Raw genomic sequence first — 21,117 nt, 5'->3', positions numbered from 1 at the left:
GAGCAAATTTCATATAATTAAGAATAATGAAACAGGTCCTTTCTTGGCATGTCACTGTCATCTATATAGTGACTAAGGCAGAGTGTTATGATTGAGAAGGTGTGTGGAAAGAGGCACATGGAAGTTCTGGTACATTCATTTTGTTTGAATTCATCCCTGTGTGTTTTCTTTCATTTGTGGAAAATGAGGCATATATTCTCTTTACTGCCATAGTTCCTGTACTAAATTCCCTGGAGACTTTTCCCATTTTAGCTTAGCTAATTCTTAAAAGAAATAGAATGTAGGAAAACTAAAATATCACCAGTTATTACTTAGTTTCAGACCCTGATGCTTTGTCATGTTGTTTCATTACCTTTTCTTATTTTAGCTGTGTCACGTTTGTATTACTGCCAAAACTACCAACATATAAAGGAATACAACCTGCCTGGCAGAGCTATATATATTCTCTGTAGCCCTGTATATTCATTCATAGTGTTTTTTAGTATATTGACTTGATATTTCTTATGGTGATTAAGATGACATGAGATAAATAAAATAGTGTGAAAGCTAAATCAGACCAAGGACTGGAATCGCCTATGTAGCACTACGAAATTGCCTGCTCTATCTTAGAAACCTTGAACAATCTTCCTGGTCCAAGTCAAACCTTCTCTATTCCTCCAGAAGCAGATCTCCCCAACTCTATCCCTTAGCCGCCATTTTTATATTCAAGCCCACCATTTTTTCTGCCTCTTTCATTTGGTATTTGTTTTCCATTCTGTATCTTGGGTTACTTTTTTGTATGTTTACATAAAATATATAATTATATAATATATAATTTAAGGATCTAAGATCCTTTTTTACTTTTTAAAATGGATCTTTGTGTTTCCCACCATGCTTAGCAAAATAGGAATCCAAACATATTTATGGTGTGATGGTATTCCTCGCTACCTGGTTCATGAATCAAGAATGGATTGGACACCGACTCGGTTAAGCAATGCAGACACAATGTGAAAAAGTCATTTTCCTTCTTCCTGCACTGTGTGTGTACATTGGGAAATGGAGTGGGGAACATGGCATTGGAAAAGGAGAAAGCTGGTGCAGTACAAAGGAACACAAGAGTTTGTTGGAAAGTGCATACATTGTCCCTTTTCTTTCACAGTAAAGTTTCAGAAACTAAAAGCAGCTCTGGATCAAGTCCCTGGCTGTTTTAAGTTCCCTCTATACTTCTTCCTCTGGTGACCTTGGAATTATGATTTAATCTCACTGAGACTCCATTTCTGCTAATAATAGAGTCTACTACATCAAATGAGATGATATTTGGTGCATGATTCACAATGAAAATTAGTATTGGTTATTATCATTATTTTCATTATTAGCTGTTATTCTTACATGCACAAGTCTGAGGAAGGCCATATGTAAGACTGCTTGGAGGAGGGCAGAGACAACCCAGGGTCTGGAGTTTGTTCTGTGGCTTTCTTTCCCCGATGGCAGAGCTGACTACCTCTGCTTGACCACCTTTGAAGGGTGTGCTGGATGCTGTCATAGCTGAACTTGTGACACCTACAGCTGCCCAGAGATCACCCCTGCAGGTGTTCTCACCCTCTGTGCACAGTGAGCCTTACCAGAGGGACGAGAATGTGAGAATAAAGAAAAAACTTCTTTTTGACCTCCTGGTTTTAAGTTTACTCAGATCTGAAGGGAAGAATCACATTCATTGTTTTCTGAGTGAAGCTTTCCTGGCTAGAACTTTGTTTTCTCAAATACTAATACCATGGATTTTCTCCCCCTCTACCCTCTCTTGTTAATAGGGTGCTGAGAAAATTTTGTCAATGAATGAATCAGGAGAACTGCAAGATCTCTTAACCAAAATTGAGGTAATTGTGCTTTTAGCAACTTATTTTTAGTAATCAAAATGTTAAGCACATTTGATTGTAATTGGGTTTTCCTCATTGAATTTCTCCCTGTGTTGTTACAAATACGTAACAGGATACATGTGATGGTTTTATTTGAATATCACCTGCCATTAGGTTTGCTCCAGCTAGAGTCACTTTAGTATTAGGGTCTAATAATTTCATACTATTACTTGAAAATTTCGCTCAGCTTTATTTGAGCCTAATTCTCTGTAACAGAGATGTTGATGAGGTGTTGCAAGTCTGGCAGTTGTCTTAAAACACACTTTAAAATTTTGTTTAAAACTTTTATTTTCTCCATGAACTAGCTCATCGTTTCTAAAGGTGAAAGAAAAAGTTATCTCTCCCAAAACCACATTTTATTTTTTCCCAAACTTCTAATGAAAACATCAGAGAAATACTTTTTCAAATATATAATGCATCAGATTACTATGCAACCAGGAAACCCTTAACACTTCTCTGCTAAATTATTGTGTTAGCCTGTTTTGTCCTGTATGCAAGAAGATCACATACTTTATTATGCAGACTGGGACCTTTTGAGAATGAATGTCCCTTTTCCTGGATGAACTAGGTTGACCAGATGATTATTGATTCTCTCCATGCCACTATCTGCTCTTCTTGGTCCTACCTCCTTTGTTAACCTTATTTCTGATTCTCTGCCAGACTTTTCACTTCAGTCAAAAGAAAACACTAGGTAGTTTCTTGTGTTTTCTTGCTACCTTTCCTTTATGTAAGCTGCTCTGTCTACCTAGAGTGCTATTGTTCTAATTCCTCATCACTTTCCCCTTCCATTACTTCCAACATCTTCAAGGCCTATCTGCACTATCAGTTCTAAAAACTCTCTCCCATCTTTGGATTCCTACAACTCTTTATGTGGAGTGCTTAACAAATTCTTCCTCACATTACCTTTATTTGAGAAGGTATTTGATTCATATACCAAATGAACTATACACTCCTTAATTGTAAGAATCCTGTTTTATTTATATTGTGATCTTGCCCAGAAGGAAAACACACTGTATTCATTAATTCAACAAATATTCTGATTGTCTATTCACAGGTAGTATGCTAAGGGACACAATGCTGCCCTGGCAAACAATTGGTTGTATAGAGCAATAACTCAGAAAAGTTTTGTACTAAATTCATGTCATAATAAAATAGCATTGCATTTGGATACTGTGGCCCAATAAAGATGATAGCTAGAGGAAGTGCCTAGGACGCATGTTCCCTGGGATATAGGAAGGGAATGTACCATGATTACTAAATTAAAAACCATAGGGTCTTTTCAGAAAGCCGACCTGCTTAAGTAAGAGTGGTTTAAATTTCCTTGGTTTGCACAATCTATAACTTATGAAGCACTATGACTTGCAAATCAGAGGATGTTAGCTAAAACCTCAGCTCTGATGGCTATGCGACTTGAGGCACATTTTTCATCTTGCAGGATCTTAACATCTTCATCTATCAAATGAGGGTGTGTACCTCCTGATCATCTAAAAATATCTCTCAGCTAAGACATTAATATGAACCAGTTAAATAAATCCATTCAATTTGTTCCCATATGCATCTCCAATCCTATGACAACATTAAGCTAGTGTGTATCCAATCATTTAACTTGGTTATTTTGTATCATTATTATCTCTGCACCCTTTAATTTACGTAAATAGCATTGTATGTCTAATTTGATTTTAAAGTATTTTCACTAGGTAACTATGAATTTAAGAACAATCTATATTGTGATGTGAGCATTTGACTTATTCTAACTGCTGCTGCTTTTCCATAGAGGCTGTGTCCAATACAGTTTTCTTTGATGATGGGAATATTTTTTAACTGAGTGTCCAAAACAGAAGTCTCTGGCTGATAGTGGCTATTGAACTATGGCTAGTATGATGGAGGAACTGGATTTTAATTTAATTTAGTTTGACTTAAATCTAAATTCAATTTCGCATGGGGCTAGTTGTTCCTGTTTCAGACAGTGTAGCTCCGCAGGGCCCACCCACATTTCTTTCTCTGCACTTTCCCAATGAAAAACACCCAGGTGTCCTCCAATTCCCTCTTTCAAGCAAACAGTGCTGCAAAGAACAACCTTGAATGTGTTCCCATTTGGGTTTCCCCAGAGCAAAAATGGCTGGATCCTGGCTTATGCATATGCCTAAATCTAGATGGTGCCATATGCCTATTTGGAATGGTTGTATCAGTCAACACTTGATCCTATAAAGAAAGAAGTTTCTTGTGTTACCACATTCCTGGAAATATTTCATATTACCATTTTCAAAATTTTGCCAGAGTGGAAGGTATAGAGCTATATAACCTTATTGTTTTATTTTATATATTTCTGATTACTATTGAGTTTGGAGAAATCATTGTATGCTTGTCACTGTTTTACGTTTTTACGGTTTTTTTTTAAATTTTTTACGAACTGCATTTTGATTCATTGTACACAACCTGGGTACATTATTTCATTTCTATGGTTGTGCATGATATAGATTCATGCCATTCGTGTAATCATACGTGCACATAGGATAATGATGTAAATCTCATTCCATTTTTCATACCCCCTCCCTCTCATTTCCTTCTACGTAATCTAAAGTTCCTCCATTCTTCTCTCACTCTCCACACCCCCACCCCCTTATATATCATCATCCACTTACCAGGGAAAACATTTGGCCTTTGGTTTTTTGGGATTGGCTTATTTCATTTAGCATGATATTCTCCAATTCCAACCATTTATCTGCAAATGCCATAATATTCTTCTTCTTTTTTTTTTCCACTTTAGAACTTTTTTTCTTTTTTTAAATTTTATTTTAATTAAAAATCATAAATTTACATAGGGCAATGTTGTTTGATTCATTCTGTGATTTTTTCCCTTCCCCCCTCCCCTCCCACCCCTCTTTTCCCTCTATACAGTCCTTCCTTCCTCCATTCTTACCACTCTCCTTATCCCTAATCCTAAACCTAACCTAACCCTAACACTAACCCCTCCTACTCACCCCCCCCTTATATGTCCTCATCCGCTTATCAGCGAGATCATCCGTCCTTTAGTTTTTTGAGATTGGCTTATCTCACTTAGCATGATATCCTCCAGTTTCATCCATTTGCCTGCAAATGCCATAATTTTATCATTCTTCATGGTGGTGTAATATTCCATTGTATATATATGCCACAGTTTCTTTATCCATTCGTCAACTGAAGGGCATCTAGGTTGGTTCCACAATCTGGCTATGGTGAATTGAGCAGCTATGAACATTGATGTGGCTGTATCTCTGTAGTATGCTGATTTGAAGTCCTTTGGGTATAGGCCAAGGAGTGGGATAGCTGGGTCAAATGGTGGTTCCATTCCAAGCTTTCTAAGGAATCTCCATACTGCTTTCCAGAGTGGATGCACTAATTTGCAACCCCACCAGCAATGTATGAGTGTACCATTTTCCCCACATCCTCGCCAACACCTATTGTTGCTTGTGTTCTTGATAATAGTCATTCTAATTGGGCTGAGATGAAATCTTAGGGTAGTTTTGATTTGCATTTCTCTTATTACTAGAGATGTTGAACATTTTTTCATATATCTGTTGATTGCTTGTACATCTTCTTCTGTGAAGTGTCTGTTCATTTCCTTAGCCCATTTGTTGATTGGATTATTTGTATTCGTGGTGTAGAGTTTTTTGAGTTCTTTATATATTCTGGAAATTAGCACTCTATCTGAAGTATGAGTGGCAAAGATTTTCTCCCACTCTGTAGGCTCTCTCTTCACATTACTGATAGTTTCCTTTGCTGAGAGAATGCTTTTTAGTTTGAATCTATCCCAGTTGTTGATTCTTACTTTTATTTCTTGTGCTATGGGAGTTCTGTTAAGGAAGTCTGCTCCTAAGCCAACAAGTTGAAGGTTTGGACCTACTTTTTCTTCTATAAGATTCAGGGTCTCTGGTCTGATTCCGAGGTCATTGATCCATTTTGAGTCGAGTTTTGTGCAGGGTGAGAGATAGGGGTTTAATTTCATTCTGTTGCATATGGTTTTCCAGTTTTCCCAGCACCATTTGTTGAAGAGGCTATCTTTTCTCCATTGCATATTTTTGGCACCTTTGTCTAGTATGAGAAAACTGTATTTATTTGGGTTTGTGTCCGTGTCCTCTATTCTGTACCATTGATCTACCTTTCTATTTTGGTACCAATACCATGCCATTTTTGTTACTATTGCTTTGTAATAGAGTTGAAGATCTGGTATTGGGATACCTCCTGCTTCGCTCTTTCTACTGAGGATTGCTTTAGCTATTCTGGGTTTCTTATTCTTCCAGATGAATTTCATAATTGCTTGCTCTATTTCTCTAAGGTACATCATTGGGATTTTAATTGGAATTGCATTGAATCTATATAGCACTTTTGGTAGTATGGCCATTTTGACAATATTAATTCTGCCTATCCATGAACATGGGAGATCTTTCCATCTTCTAAGGTTTTCTTTAATTTCTTTCATTAGTGTTCTGTAGTTCTCATTGTAGAGGTCTTTCACCTCTTTTGTGAGATTGATTCCCAAGTATTTTATTTTTTTCGAGGCTATTGTGAATGGGGTAGTTTTCCTAATTTCTCTTTCTGAAGATTCATCACTTACGTATAAAAATGCATTGAATTTATGAGCATTGATCTTGTAACCTGCTCCTTTACTGAATTCACTTATGAGTTCTAAGAGTTTTCTGGTGGAATTTCCAGGTTCCTCTAAATATATAATCATGTCATCAGCGAACAGGGATAGTTTGAGTTCTTCTTTTCCAATTCTTATCCCTTTAATTTCTTTGGTTCGTCTAATTGCTCAGGCTAGAGTCTCAAGAACAATGTTGAATAGAAGTGGTGAAAGAGGGCATCCCTGCCTTGTTCCAGTTTTTAGGGGGAATTCTTTCAGTTTTTCACCATTTAGAATGATATTGGCCATGGGCTTAGCGTAGATGACCTTCACAATGTTAAGGAATGTTCCCACTACCCCAATTTTTTCTAGTGTTTTGAGCATGAAGGGATGCTGTATTTTATCGAATGCTTTTTCTACATCTATTGAAATAATCATGTGATTCTTTACTTTTAGTCTGTTGATACGGTGAATGACATTTATTGATTTCCAGATGTTGAACCAACCTTGCATCCCTGGGATAAAACCCACTTTATTGTGGTGCACTATCTTTTTAATATATTTTTGTATGCAATTTGCTAACATTTTGTTGAGAATTTTTGCGTCGATGTTCATTAAGGATATTGGTCTGAAATTTTCTTTCCTCGATGTGTCTCTGTCTGGTTTAGGTATCAGGGTGATATTGGCTTCATAGAATGAGTTTGGGAGGGTTCCCTCCTCTTCTATATTATGGAATACTTTGAGAAGTATTGGAATGAGCTCTTCTTTAAAGGTTTTGTAGAACTGGGCTGAGAACCCATCTGGTCCTGGACTTTTCTTTGTTGGTAGGCTTTTGATGACCTCTTCTATTTCATTTTTTGAAATTGATTTATTTAAGTTGTGTATGTCCTCCTCGTTCAGTTTAGGTAATTCATATGTCTCTAGAAACTTGTTGATGTCTTTGAGGTTTTCTGTTTCGTTGGAGTATAGATTTTCAAAATAGCTTCTAATTATGTTTTGTATTTCACTCGTGTCTGTTGTGATATTTCGTTGTTCATTCCGAATTTTAGTAATATGAGTTTTCTCCCTCCTTCTCTTTGTTAACGTGGCTAAGGGTTTATCAATTTTGTTTATTTTTTCAAAGAACCAACTATTAATTTTGTTAATTTTTCCAATTGTTTCTTTTGTTTCAGTTTCCATGATTTCGGCTCTGACTTTAACAATTTCCTGTCTTCTACTACTTTTGGTGTTGGTCTACTCTTCATTTTCTAGGGCTTTGAGCTGTAAGTTTAAGTCGTTTATTTGTTGATTTCTACTTCTTTTGTTGAATGCGCCCCATGAAATAAATCTTCCTCTAAGTACTGCTTTCATAGTGTCCCAGAGATTTTGATATGATGTGTCTTTGTTCTCGTTTACTTCTAAAAATTTTTAATTTCCCTCCTGATGTCTTCTGTTATCCATTCATCATATAATAGTGTATTATTTACTCTCCAAGTATTGGAGAATTTTCTGTTTTTTATTCTGTCATTTATTTCTAATTTCTGTCCATTATGATCTAATAGAGTACAAGGTAGTATCTCTATCTTCTTGTATGTGCTAACAGTAGCTTTGTGGCATAAGACATGATCTATTATAGAGAAGGATCCATGTGCTGCTGAGAAGAAAGTGTATTCGTTCTTTGTTGGATGGTATATTCTATATAAGTCGGTTAAGTCTAAATTGTTGATTGTGGTATTGAGATCTATGCTTTCTTTATTCAATTTTTGTTTGGACCATCTATCCAGCGGTGAGAGAGGTGTGTTAAAATCGCCTAATATTATTGTGTTGTGGTCTATTTGATTTCTGGTATTGAGACGGATTTGTTTGACATACATGGATGAACCAATGTTCGGGGCATAGATATTTATGATTGTTATGTCTTGCTGATTTATGCTTCCCTTAAGCAGTATATAATGTCCTTCTTTATCCCTTCTGACTAGTTTTGGCTTGAAGTCCACATTATCTGAAATGAGGATGGATACTCCAGCTTTTTTGCTGTGTCTGTGTGCATGGTATGTTTTTTCCCATCCTTTCACCTTTAGTCTATGGATATCTCTTTCTATGAGATGGGTCTCTTGCAGACAGCATATTGTTGGATTTTTCTTTTTAATCCAATCTGCCAGTCTATGTCTTTTGATTGATGAGTTCAGACCATTAACATTCACGGTTATTATTGTGATATGATTTGTATTCCTAGTCATTGGACATTGGACTCATTTTTGTTTTTTGACATGATTTGGTTTCTCCTTTATTTGGCTATTCCTTTAGGCTAGTTCCTCCTGTTGCTGATTTACATCGTTGTTTTTCATCTCTTCCTCATGGAATATTTTGCTGAGATTGTTCTGTAATGCTGGCTTTCTTTTGTAAATTCCTTTAGCTTTTGTTTATCATGGAAGGATCTTATCTCATTGTCAAATCTGAAAGTAAGTTTTGCTGGGTATAAAATTCTTGATTGGCATCCATTTTCTTTCAGGGCTTGGTAAATGTTGTTCCAGGCCCTTCTAGCTTTTAGGGTCTGGATTGAATAATCTGCTGATATTCTTATTGGTTTTCCCCTGCATGTAATCTGATTCTTTTCTCGCGGCCTTTAAAATTCTGTCTTTATTTTGAATGTTAGGTATTTTCATAATAATGTGCCTTGGTGTAGGTCTGTTGTAATTTTGCATATTTGGAGTCCTATAAGCCTCTTGTACTTGGTTTTCCATTTCATTCTTCAGATTGGGAAAATTTTCTGATATTATTTCATTGAATAGATTGTTCATTTCTTTGGTTTGTTTCTCTAAGCCTTCCTCAATCCCAATAATTCTTAAATTTGGCCTCTTCATGATATCCCATAATTCTTGTAGATTCTGTTCATGATTTCTTACCATCTTCTCTGTTTGTTCAACCTTGTTTTCAAGATTAAATATTTTGTCTTCAATATCTGAGGTTCTGTCTTCCAGGTTATCTATCCTATTGGTTATGCTTTCTATGGATTTTTTAACTTGGTTTATTGTTTCCTTCATTTCAATGATTTCTGTTTGTTTTTTTTTTCAGTATCTATAATTCTTTATTGAAATGTTCTTTTGCTTCCCTTATTTGCTCTTTTAACTGTTGATTGGTGCATTCATTTAATGCCTGCATTTGTTCTTTCATCTCCTCATTTGCTTCCCTGATTGTTTTAATTATATACATTCTGAACTCCCTTTCGGACATTTCTTCTGCTGTGCTGTCATTGGGTTTTATTGATATAGTATCTAAGTTTGTTTCGGACATTTTCTTTCCTTGTTTTCTCATATTCGTCAGATGTCAGTGGGCTGGGCTGCTTGGGGAAGTCCCTGGCGCCCTGTGCTGGTCACTGAAGCAACCTGCGGGCGGGCCGTAGCTGGCAGCGGGGTGGGTGGGAGCTGGCCGGGCTGCTTCTGTGCAGACAGTCTCTCACTGGGGGGCCTGCTCCTCGAGGCTGGAGATTCTGTCCCTGTGGGAGGAGCCCACCGCCAGACTGCACAGAGCTGCCTGGGGGAGACTATCTGCCCTGTCCTACTCTAATAAGCCGCTCGAATCCGGGCTTGCCGCCCAGCTGAGCTTCTCTGGGTGGGGAAGACTCACCCCGTGGTTCTTTTTTAGTCCGAGTCTCTCAATGCCTCCCCTTCTTGAATCCTGGGTTCTGGAGTGACTGGAGATGCAGTCACCCTCTAGTCCGCCATCTTGGATTGCCCCCTGTTTCACGTTTTTTATATGTAAATTTTGTATTTTTATACCTTGCCCATTAAAGTCATGGAATTATCTTTTGGGGGAACATTTGATTTTCAGAAGATTCTTTTCTAGTCTAGATATTAATTTCCAGTTGTTTTAGTCATTGACATAATTTCCTTCTCCTTTTACAGCTTCTTTCGTGTGTATTTAATCCAAAAGAAATCCTCTCATAATGTAACAAAATTTACCATTTTCCTTATGTTTTGTGTTTTGACCTTTAATTTATAAAGTACCCTTCAATCTGACAGTTTTAAAGATATCATTCTCTATTTTCTTTTATTAACTTTGTCCAGTTTTTTAACATCTAAGTCATTAATTTATATTCTACTGCTATTTTCTTAAATATGGTGAACTAACTTCCTAACACCATCTACTGACTAATCTATTATTTCTTTATTGCTTTGTTGTGCCTACTTTACATTATAATGAATCTCTTCATGTACTTGGGTCTTTTCTCTGAGCTTTCTGTTCAATTCCATTGATCTGTTTGTTTCTTACTACGCCAATATCATACTGTTTTTATTTCCATTGTTTAATAGTGTCTTTTTGGGTCCTATAAGATTAATGAACTTCAATTTGTTTTATGGATCAATAACTGACTTAGATAACTTTTATTTTTCTTCTTTTGAGTTCATAATTCTTGAATTCTACATTTTTATGGGGGGTGGGTGTCGGGGCTTGAACTCAGGGGTACTCAACCACTAAGCCACATCCTCAATCTTATTTTGTGTTTTATTTAGAGACAAAGTCTCACTAAGTTGCTTTAGGACCTCGCTGAATTGCTGAGGCTGGCTTCAAACTCTTGATCCTCCTGCCTCAGCCTGCTGAACTGCTGGATTTATAGGTGTGCACCACCGTACATAATGAATTCTACAATTTAACACTCCCATGCTAGACCAATATAACCACTCTCTCTCTCAGATTAAAACACTTTGGAAAAGAGTAGAAGTTTCTCTGGGAAGCTGAGTGAATATGACTTGTTGATGAAGGTTGGCAGTGTCTCACAGGTGAAGAACTGCCAAATGCAGCAGAAGCAAGTGGAACAGGTGGTAGTAAATATCAAGGCCAAGTTTCATACAGCTGGTCATAACTGCTCCTGAGGTGACAGTTTGCAGGTCATCCTAAATAGAATATGAGTTCCAGTGGATGCAGATTCTCATCTCTTTTGTTCTTTCCCTTCCTGCTGATGCCTAGAACAGGGATTGGTATGTAATGGGCACTTGAACATTTGCTGAGTGAATAAATGAATGATTCATTTTTCATTCAATGTTTTGAATGAGATAAAACAGTTAAGAGGTGAAAATGAAAATTATTATTTCATATAGGAGAATGCATGAATGAAAAGGGTGTTTTAAAATAGAATTTGCTAATGTATATTTTTATATATTTATTTATATTAATAAAAGGGCTGGAGGTTAGAAACAAAGAGTTATCTAAGGATTCCCCTGTTTCAATCAGCTTTTTTGCTGCTGTGACTAAATGATGTGACCAGTACAATTATAGAGGAGGAAAGGTTTATTTGAGGGCTTATGGTTTCAGAGGTCCTAGTCCATAGAAGGCCTGTTCCATTCCTTGGGGCTTGAGGCGAGGCAGAACATCATGGCGGAAGAGTGTAGCAGAGGGAAGCAGCTTGCATCCTCAGGAAGTAGAGAAAGACTTCACTCTCCAGATACAAAATATATACCCAAAGCCACACCCAAATTCCAGTCTGCCCCAGCCACACCTTACCGCTTCAACTAATCCTATCAGTGATTAATTCACTGACTGGGTTAAGACTCTTACAACCCAATCTTTTCTCCTTCCTACAGTCTACCTTCCTACATTGTCTCACATGTAAGCTTTTGGGGGACACCTCACATCCAAACCATAACACCCCCTAATGACAACCAAGATAGGCAGAGAGAACCAGGGAGCTCTGAGAGGTATTAGTATACCACTGATTCTGGCAGACATTGGATTGAAGTTCTTAAATGGCAAAGCAACTCTAAGTAAGCTTTTGCCTGACTTTGTATTTTTTTTTTTTTTTTGACAATATGAACAAAAGTTTATTGCCATCTCTGCTGAGCTAGTCAAGATAGTGTGCATTTTCTGCCCTTATTAAGAAACTTAAAAGGATTATTTAGTCTGGTTCCCTCATGGGGTTTGGAGACCAGTTATTGTTCATTAAAAAGAGTTAGATTCCCAGCTATACACTGAGATGCCAGAAATGGCACAGTGTCTGTGACAAGACACTGAAGCTATCAAAGACTGTCCTGAGCCTTCCTGCAGAGGTAGAGTTCTGGAGGTTAGCCCCTGTCAGTGCGAGTGGGTCTGGCATATTCAGAGGCTATGGTAGCAGAGTCCTGCCTTCTCGCTTGGACACATAGGTGATGTCATTTGCTTCTCACTGAAAACTGATCACCTATTTAAGCACATTTACAGCAGCCCATCCCATCCGGCTCCAGAATCAGGCTCCTATCTTCAGGCATCTACATTTGGGATTATGAGTTACAAATTTCCTGTATCTGCATTTTGTGCAGTGGCTCTTTTCCCCAAATTTAAAATAAGAATGCTGGAAATACTGTCAATCAAGAAAGATTCTGCTTATCTTTTTAGCAGCGATGAGGTGTTTTAATAGGCAATTAAAAAGCATTTGCTGAATTAAATTGTTGTATCTAGTTTAAAATGTACAGAGAGAGATGATTATATCTCAAAGTGTGCGCTGGTCGATAATTTGTTACATGAATAAATCTACTTATAGATAATCTGGATGATGAGGTTTATGATCACAGGGATTCAAGCAACTTTCTTTTTGGTAGGGTGATTAAGGGACTTTCATATTCGACTAGAATAGGATTAGATGATCTGAGGTAAATATAATAAGTGTTTTATTTCCTGATCTTAAAGAGGACACAAAGATTCCTGATTTTGGTATTTTGATTCTATATTAGAGGACCTGAGATAAACTCTCTATATTCCCCGAATTTGAATTTGTACTATGAACTTGACCATGATTCATGTACTCCACCCTTGAGCCCTTGTTCTATGGGTCTTTTGCTAAACACCTGGAAATTCTGTACGCTTCAATTTAATGTACGCTTCAATTTAAATGACTGGAACAGACCTATTCAAAGATCTAGGGGTAGGGCTGAGAGGTCCAATTAGGAGAACAAGAAAGTTTCTACGTCATTGCTGTATCACCACTGCCTTGAGCAGTGACTGGTTAGTGGACATTCAGTAACTGTTTGTGAAATGAATTAATAAGTAAAAAGATCTCACTCAGTGAGTTATTTTAAAATGTTCTTCACCAGAAATATATGAACAAAAAGAGGAAAAGGAGGAAGACGATTTCTTAGTCCTTTTTTCTTAAATTTCAAAGAGATATGCCCCAACCCAAACCACTATTCAGTGGAGGAACATTCTTTGGACTGAGACCTACAAGGATGTGCTATTCTCAACCAGGTCTGCATGGTTTCTCATTTTGCTGGCAACCCAGGCACTGAAGAACTGACTTAGATTTCTGAATTGCCTGAAGGTCAAAGTTTCTGTTGTCAACCTCTTCATTGAAAGTGGAAGTCTGCTTTGTTACTAATAGTTATGGCTATATTGTTAACCTCAGTTATTTCTCCATCTTTCAACCTGAAATATTGTCCACATTCTTTGGAAATTTCCTAGCTATTTTTTTCCATTGTGCTGTGAAGAAAAAACTGAAGCCTTGAACTTCTTATGAGTCAGGAGCATCTATTATAAGCAAGTTCTTTGTAGAGAACACTTTAAATTGGAACCAGAGTTTCAGTGTAACATAAGTGTTCTTAGAAGGAGGTAGCTAGGAATGACTGACCTATTTATTTTTATTACAAGAAACCACTGTTTTAGATTGTGTTGGATGATGTAACAAGAATGGGATTCCAGGAGGCTGATAGAGAAAGGAAGTGCCATAATGGGTGACCTCAAGACCCTCCTTTGCCCCACATTCTGTGTTAGTCACATTATTTGTCCTTCTAATTATCTTACATTTGGATACTCCCATGTATATATCATTTAAGCCAAAAAAAGAAAAAAAGATGCTGAGAGCTCAGCTCAGTAGTAGACCTCTTGACTAGCATGCATGAGCCCTTGGGTTGGATCCCAAGCACTGTAACACAAACAAACCAATAAATAAAAACTAGCACTACAGAAGAAAACTCATGGATTTTGCTTATGAAAGCAACATCCCAGTCCAATCTTCTAGTTGTGACCTGATTTTTTTCCCCCATTAAGAGGCTTTGATTCTGTCCTTGTAAAATGGCAGTGTCTATCACATGGGGTGGGTGTGAGTTTGGGCGTAGGCTTCATGCACTGGCTAAACTGTCCCTTTCTTCTCCTACATGAATGGTTGAAATAGCCAGATTTTCTTGAGAATGAAAGTGGTCCCTAGATCTTTCCAACACCGCCCTAAACATATTAATTAGCACTGCATTGAAGCACATTTGCTCTTCCTTCATTATAGTGGCAAGACCTTAAATCAGAAGGTTAATTATAGAACATGTGTTAAATAAAATGACTCTAAATGATAGAAAAATTGCTTGTGGTTATGTTGTGATCATAAGCAATTTAGCAGTTAATCAATATCCCTTCAAATAAGAATTTATTAATGAAATACTAATAATGACTAAACTTATTGAATGCCTACTATGTGCCAGGGAATGTTCTATTCACTGTATGTGAATTAATCCTGAATCTTCTCCCTAACCCTTTGAGTAGGACAGACTGCATCACAGAATTGCTTCAATTTTGAGGATACTTTTCTAAGACGACTTTGATCTATTTGTGATTCCCTTTAAGAATTAAAATGTACCTTTCAGTATTGATATGTTAATTTTATTTTAGAAAAGGTATTTGTTATGATTTTACATACATTGTTAAGAAACAGTAGACTCTTGGTACTAGTGAATTTAACATTTGGTACTTGTACTTTTTGAAAATAAGCATTGTAAGTCATATTGTAGGTTCATGGTTTAAAAATATTTTAAAATTTTGTTGAGTTACATTTTGAATTCTGTGTGCACATAGCCTGAAGTCTGGAGTGAGTGATATAGGTAGAGAATGAGCCTAGGAAGCTGCCTAATACATTTTATTTCTGCTTTCTATTCTTATGTTATGGGGAAACCATAGACTATTAAAAAATTTGGTCATTTGCAAGTGCCTTGGGACATAGCAGGAGTTGATATTCAGTTAGTATACATCCACACAGCTATACCAGTTATTAAAAAAATTAAGCATGCTTTAAGTGGTTTTTAAGATACTGAAATAATTTATATTGATTGATAAGTAGCTGCTGCACAAACATCTCTGCTTTTGTCTGACATCCCCTGCCCTACAGAGTTGCCAGTAAAATACAGGATGCCCACTTATATTTACATCTCAGATAAAGAATGAACAATTTTATGGTTTAGTTATGTTCAAAGGAGTATTTAGTATATAATTATACAGACGTTATTTTTGAAATTCAAGTTTAAATGAGCATTCTGTATTTTTATTTGCAGTATTGACCACCCCATTTTCCTAGGGTGCTCTTTACCATCCAGCAGCAATGAATGAGATTCTGGACTCAGGGGCCTTAAGATCTTTGCTACAGTTCTAGGTTGGCCCAACTTCTGTTCTTTGTAGTTGGTGCCCTTGTTGTAGAAGTCATAAACAATTTTTAAAATATATTTTTAGTAGTAGGTGAACACAATACCTTTATTTTTTTATGTATGTAGTGCTGAGAATCAAACCCAGTGCCTCACACATGCTAGGCAAGTGCTCTATCACTGAGCCACAATCCCACCCCCATAAACCATTTTTAATGTAATCTCTCTTTCTAACTTTATGTCAAAGATATCTCATAATCTTTCTAAAATTGAATAAGAACACCATTACTTACTAATTCTCTTTTATTTAACTTTTAAAATATTTTCTTTTTATCATTGCTAGATTTGCTTTTATTCCAGGTATTTTTCTAAAGACTTTTTAGTATTATAAAAATTATAACTCCAGTGTACCTTTTTTGGTGTCAATTCTTATACAGAGCCATGACAAAAACCCATTTAAAGAAATAACCAAATTGCTACATACACTCAATCCATCTTGTTGGAAGACCTCTGAATCTTTGCAATCTTGACAAAGTTCTTGGTTCGTGTCATTCAGATTGGCAACTACTACTTTCCAAGAAAATAATTCTATGCTGTTAAAAATGAGCTATTTCATGGGTTTTGCCATCTTAATATAATAGCTAAGTCAAACTGTAATTGTAAGTGAATCTTGCCACATACAGAAAATGTATATCAGAAAAATAGACTGGGAATATATAAATTTTAAGTCAATTATATTCTTAATGTTGTTTTCAGAGGATCTCACAAGCTACTTATTATGAGAGAATTGTATTTATTTCCAGGGAAAAAGTTATGTGTGTTAGAGAAATGGCTGGTTAAATACAGTTAGTCAGATTCCTTTTAAGATGGATTTTTGGAGACTTTAATATATGTGATTTTGTAGATCTAGAGAAAAGCTGTATGCATGAGCAAGTGTGTTAAGCATGTTCTTTTGAGAATGTCTTTGTGTGTATTTCTACATTTCCCAACTTGTTTTAATAATTATTCTCTTTACAAAGCCAGGCTTTTAAACATTGCTGCTGATTACCATTTTACAAATCAGAGGCTGAGCATTCATTCATTCTTTTCTCTTGGTATTCATTCTATTATGGTTCCTATTCCTAATGTCCCCCATATGACAGAGACCACTAGTGGCCTCTGACAAAGGTTACATGCTCAGAAAAGCAAAGAGAAATGTATGTGAATGATTTTCAAAATATTGTCATTAATATGCTGCCTAATGATTTTTCACTCTACTCTTAGGATACTTAATGTTTGCTTGAGATAGAACGGCTGATTGCTACTGTGAGATATTTTGTAGATGTGCATAATATTTCTAAGCCTGTTCCTTTAAGTATAAAATGAGGATAATGATACTTGAATTATTTTTTTATTTAAGAAGATGACTATATATGTGGAGGATGGAGTGGGGGAAGAGTCTATAATATATAGACTCATACATATGTATTTGAAAGTGCTTATATATAATATATTTGAAAGTGATTTGAAAAGACTGAAGCATCATTCAAACTGGCAATGCAATGACAGATATCATGGACAGTGGCGCCTCCACAATTTAGCTTAGAGTTTCCTGATTTTACAAATTCACTATTAGAGGTACTAGTCTATAAACGAACACATAAAGTTGTTAAAAGATACTAAAGGGAAAGTTAACATATTTTCTTTTGTGGGAAAGTAAAAGTAGTTTCCTTTAATGCAACTATCTATTGCCTGATACAGCAATGTGATTTGTAAAAAAAAATATATTCATCTGATGGAACTCTTGAAGGTCCATACATTAAATTTCCAACTTACCAGCCTTTACAAGCCACACCTGTGCTATAGGCGGCTATCAATGGGACAAGGAAGGGAGACTGCCCATTTCCCCCCATGTCCAGTGTGTAGCCATATTATCTTGGGCCAATGTTGTTTTACAACCTCTCACAGTACAGAAAGATGGGAAGGCTGATTGAGTTGTTTGTGCTAACATACGTTCTCTTCTCTCTTGTCCCCTTGTCACCTACACAGAGAGTGCAGCATCCACAGGAGTGCCGCTCCTGTGGAGGCTTTGGTTTTCTTCCATGCTCGGTGTGCCACGGGAGCAAGATGTCAGTATTTCGAAATTGCTTTACAGACTCTTTCAAAGCCCTGAAGTGTACAGCTTGCAACGAGAATGGTCTTCAGCGTTGTAAGGACTGTGCTGGTTAGTCAGAACTTCTGCCCGGGAAAAGACTCATTTTAGTAAATGAAGATTATCATTTGGTTTATACTTTTTTTTTTTTAAAGAAAACCATGTTTTTGGATTAATCAATAAAATTTGTATATTACAATTGCGTTTGTTTTGAATTTTTGCTGTGATTGTTTTTATTGATTTATTAAATAAATATTTATTTGACAAGTACTATGTGCCAAGTCCTGTGCTAGACCTTGGTTTCTAACTGTCATTAATAGAGTACACAATACTGTTCCAAGATATCCAGTCTAGTTTGTTAAAAGTGTTTGATTTTCTAAAGAGAAGACACATGTAGCTAATGGTGCCTATTGTGATGTGACCCTGTTGTCCAGGATGAGTTAATGAAATTCCCGAGATACATAACACATTTGTAGGCATACCTCAGGAGGGGGAATGAAAAGAGCCCTGGAGAGTGGGGAAGAATATGATCATATTCACATTTAGGCTTAGACTTTTTAAAATAGAATAATCTTGAAGAGGAGGATATTTTTGATTGCGTTCTTTTAAAAATTGTATTGTGTTTTCAATGGACAAATACATCATCTGTTGACAGAATAGCTCTTGAAAAACATACAAGTAAAGATGCTATAAAATGAAGCAAACTCTAGTCATGAGACACTGCATACATCATGAGAAAGCAATGGTCCCAATCTCCAGGTTATGAAACCTAGAATTAAAAAGTCACTGCAGAAAAGTTCTAAGTTTCTAGCCTGGAAAAACTTGGATTGCAGGTACATGAAACATTTAATAAACCCAAGTTTTTTTTTTTTTTTTTTTTTTTTTTTTTTTTTTTTTTTATGCCTATGTGTAAACAAAAAGACAAGACTAAATTTGTGCCTGGATATTTCAATCCAACTCTGAAGTGCACAAACCACACAGACTTCTGTACACATCACCTGTTAATTGAGCATCTTTTTCCCTTAGTTGGTGGGAGGAAAGGCAAGATGACCATGCAGAACAAAGACATGGGAAGTAGAAATAAACACTAGACATTATAAAGTCATGGTGAAACCAAAGTTTCAATTAATGCATAGCTCCGGGGGTAAAGACCACTGGTGTTGATGATCTTACAGGTACATCACAAGGGTTATCAGGTGGAGTTTTTGGTGATAATTTGAAAGTTGCCAGAAGATTTATCTGAATTTGTTTTCTTTTATTTATTTTTAGGAGGATTTATTTTTTAAATGTTTGCTTTGTACCCTTCCTATAGTAAGGAACATCAGTGAGTAGACAAAAAATTTTGCTGGAATTGCTGACTGCTGATTGATCATCTGTATACAGGTCTGTGGCTGATCAATGATATTAAGGAATCACTTTCATAAAATCTGTGATAAGGTGATTAAAATATTTTGTTTCTTGGTTTTCTAAAAGTCAGCAAATAAATATTGGTGGAGTACTTTCTGGTTAGTAAGAAGTTAGTTAGAAGCTTGTACTCTAATTAGGAAGTAAGCATTCAACAAATAAATATAAGCAGACGAGTCTTATAAATATTACAGAAGCAGCACAGCATGCTTTGGGAATGCAGAATAGTAGGAGCAACAAATATGATTTAGAAAATGGTTAGAAGATTCCTTGTTGAACAATTGACACAGGGGTATTTGGAAACCAATTAGGCAGAGAGCAAGGGGTTAGGCTTCGGTTGAAGAAATAGCATGCATGAAGCCTGAGCTCAGAGAAAAAGTGTGTGAAGATCTGTAAGAAATTCAATACAAGGAGTGACAGGCTCATAATAGTAAAGAAGTTGCTAACAGCCCAGGTCTCCTGATAATTATGTGTATACACTCCAAACAAAATAATGAAAAACAAGCCCAGTCATTGAAGACCCTGGAAAGCAACTAAGAGCAGAAAAGAACAGGAGGGGATTCAAGCACTGGAAAAAGGGAAATAAAATGAATCCCAGGTTAACCCAGTTTTTCCTCTGAAAGCACTTCTTAGTTTGCACAGAACATAGTTCACAAGGACAGTGCAGTCTTACTGCTGAAGAAAGAACTAAGGGTTAGAGGCTGGAGCTGCCACAATGTTTGGAATTGAGGGGAGAGTTCAGAACCATGAGGACACCAAAAAGGAGAGCCCCAAATCTGCTCATTAATTCAATAATTATGATGATGATAACTAAGGCTAATTTGAATTAAAATATCCTCATAAAAAGGCATGTAAAAATGCAAATGGACACCACAGCTGAGAGAAAATATGTAGAATATAAATATTTGTAAAAAAACCCTAAAAGCTAGAATACAAAAAGAACCCTGAAAATTAATGAAGACAATCTAACGAAAAAATGGAACAGACAACAAACAATTCACAAAAGAAGACATATGAAAGGTCAAATCCATTAAAAAATTACATCATTAGTTGTCAAGGGAAGGGATGTTAAAGTCACAATGGGATGGTAGGACAAAAAAACTACCATCAGTATTTACAATGGCTAGAAATAAAACATCTGAAAACACCAAGGGTTGGTATAGATGTAAAGCAACTGGAATTCTCACACACTGCCAAAGGAAATGCAAAATGGAACCACCATGTAGGAAAACCATTAACCAGTTTTTAATAAACATACACCAATTAGATGCTAAACAACAATGCCCCTAGTTATTTACTCCAGAAAAAGGAATACATATGTCCACATGGGATAAGAATTTCACAGAAGCTACATTCAGAATAGCTAAAAAAGTGGAAGTATCTCAAATGTTCATCAGTGGGAGGACTGATAAGCAATTTTTGGTATGTTAACACAGAGGCAAAAGACCTGGTAATAAAAGGGAACAAGGTACTGATTCTGAAAATAACATGGGTGAATCTCAAAAACATTACATAGAATAAACTAAGCCAGCCATGAAGGGTGTGAAGTACACATACAATACTACGTTACATGAAGTTAAAAATAGGTGAAATTAAACTGTAGAATTATTGCCCACAGGTTGGAGGAGGGGAAGAAATTAAACTTAAGTAGAACTAGGGCAGTGAAACAAGATGGGGCTAGTGGAGAGTGGATTTATTCTATCAAGACAGAAGGGAGGTGCTTTGCATCTGGAGATTTCATCT

The 21,117-nt window shown here is 36.3% G+C and overlaps 1 protein-coding gene across 1 annotated transcript in view; it reads left to right on the top strand.

Moving 5' to 3' along the window:
- Positions 1-18,047, top strand: part of GRXCR1 (glutaredoxin and cysteine rich domain containing 1) — a gene marked incomplete at both ends in the record, with an annotated part of 122,996 nt that extends 104,949 nt beyond the window's left edge. The window contains 2 exons of the mRNA XM_079153063.1: positions 1,788-1,853; positions 17,868-18,047. Of these exons, the coding sequence (XP_079009189.1) occupies positions 1,788-1,853; positions 17,868-18,047 (246 nt within the window). The remainder of the gene's footprint in view (positions 1-1,787; positions 1,854-17,867) is intronic.
- Positions 18,048-21,117: the final 3,070 nt, after the last annotated feature.

This window comes from Sciurus vulgaris (genome assembly GCF_902686455.1).
Source record: "Sciurus vulgaris genome assembly, chromosome: 9".
NCBI classification, from domain to species: Eukaryota; Metazoa; Chordata; class Mammalia; order Rodentia; family Sciuridae; genus Sciurus; species Sciurus vulgaris.
Note: the sequence above shows the minus strand (reverse complement) of the source record. Positions and strands in the feature narration are given on the sequence as shown.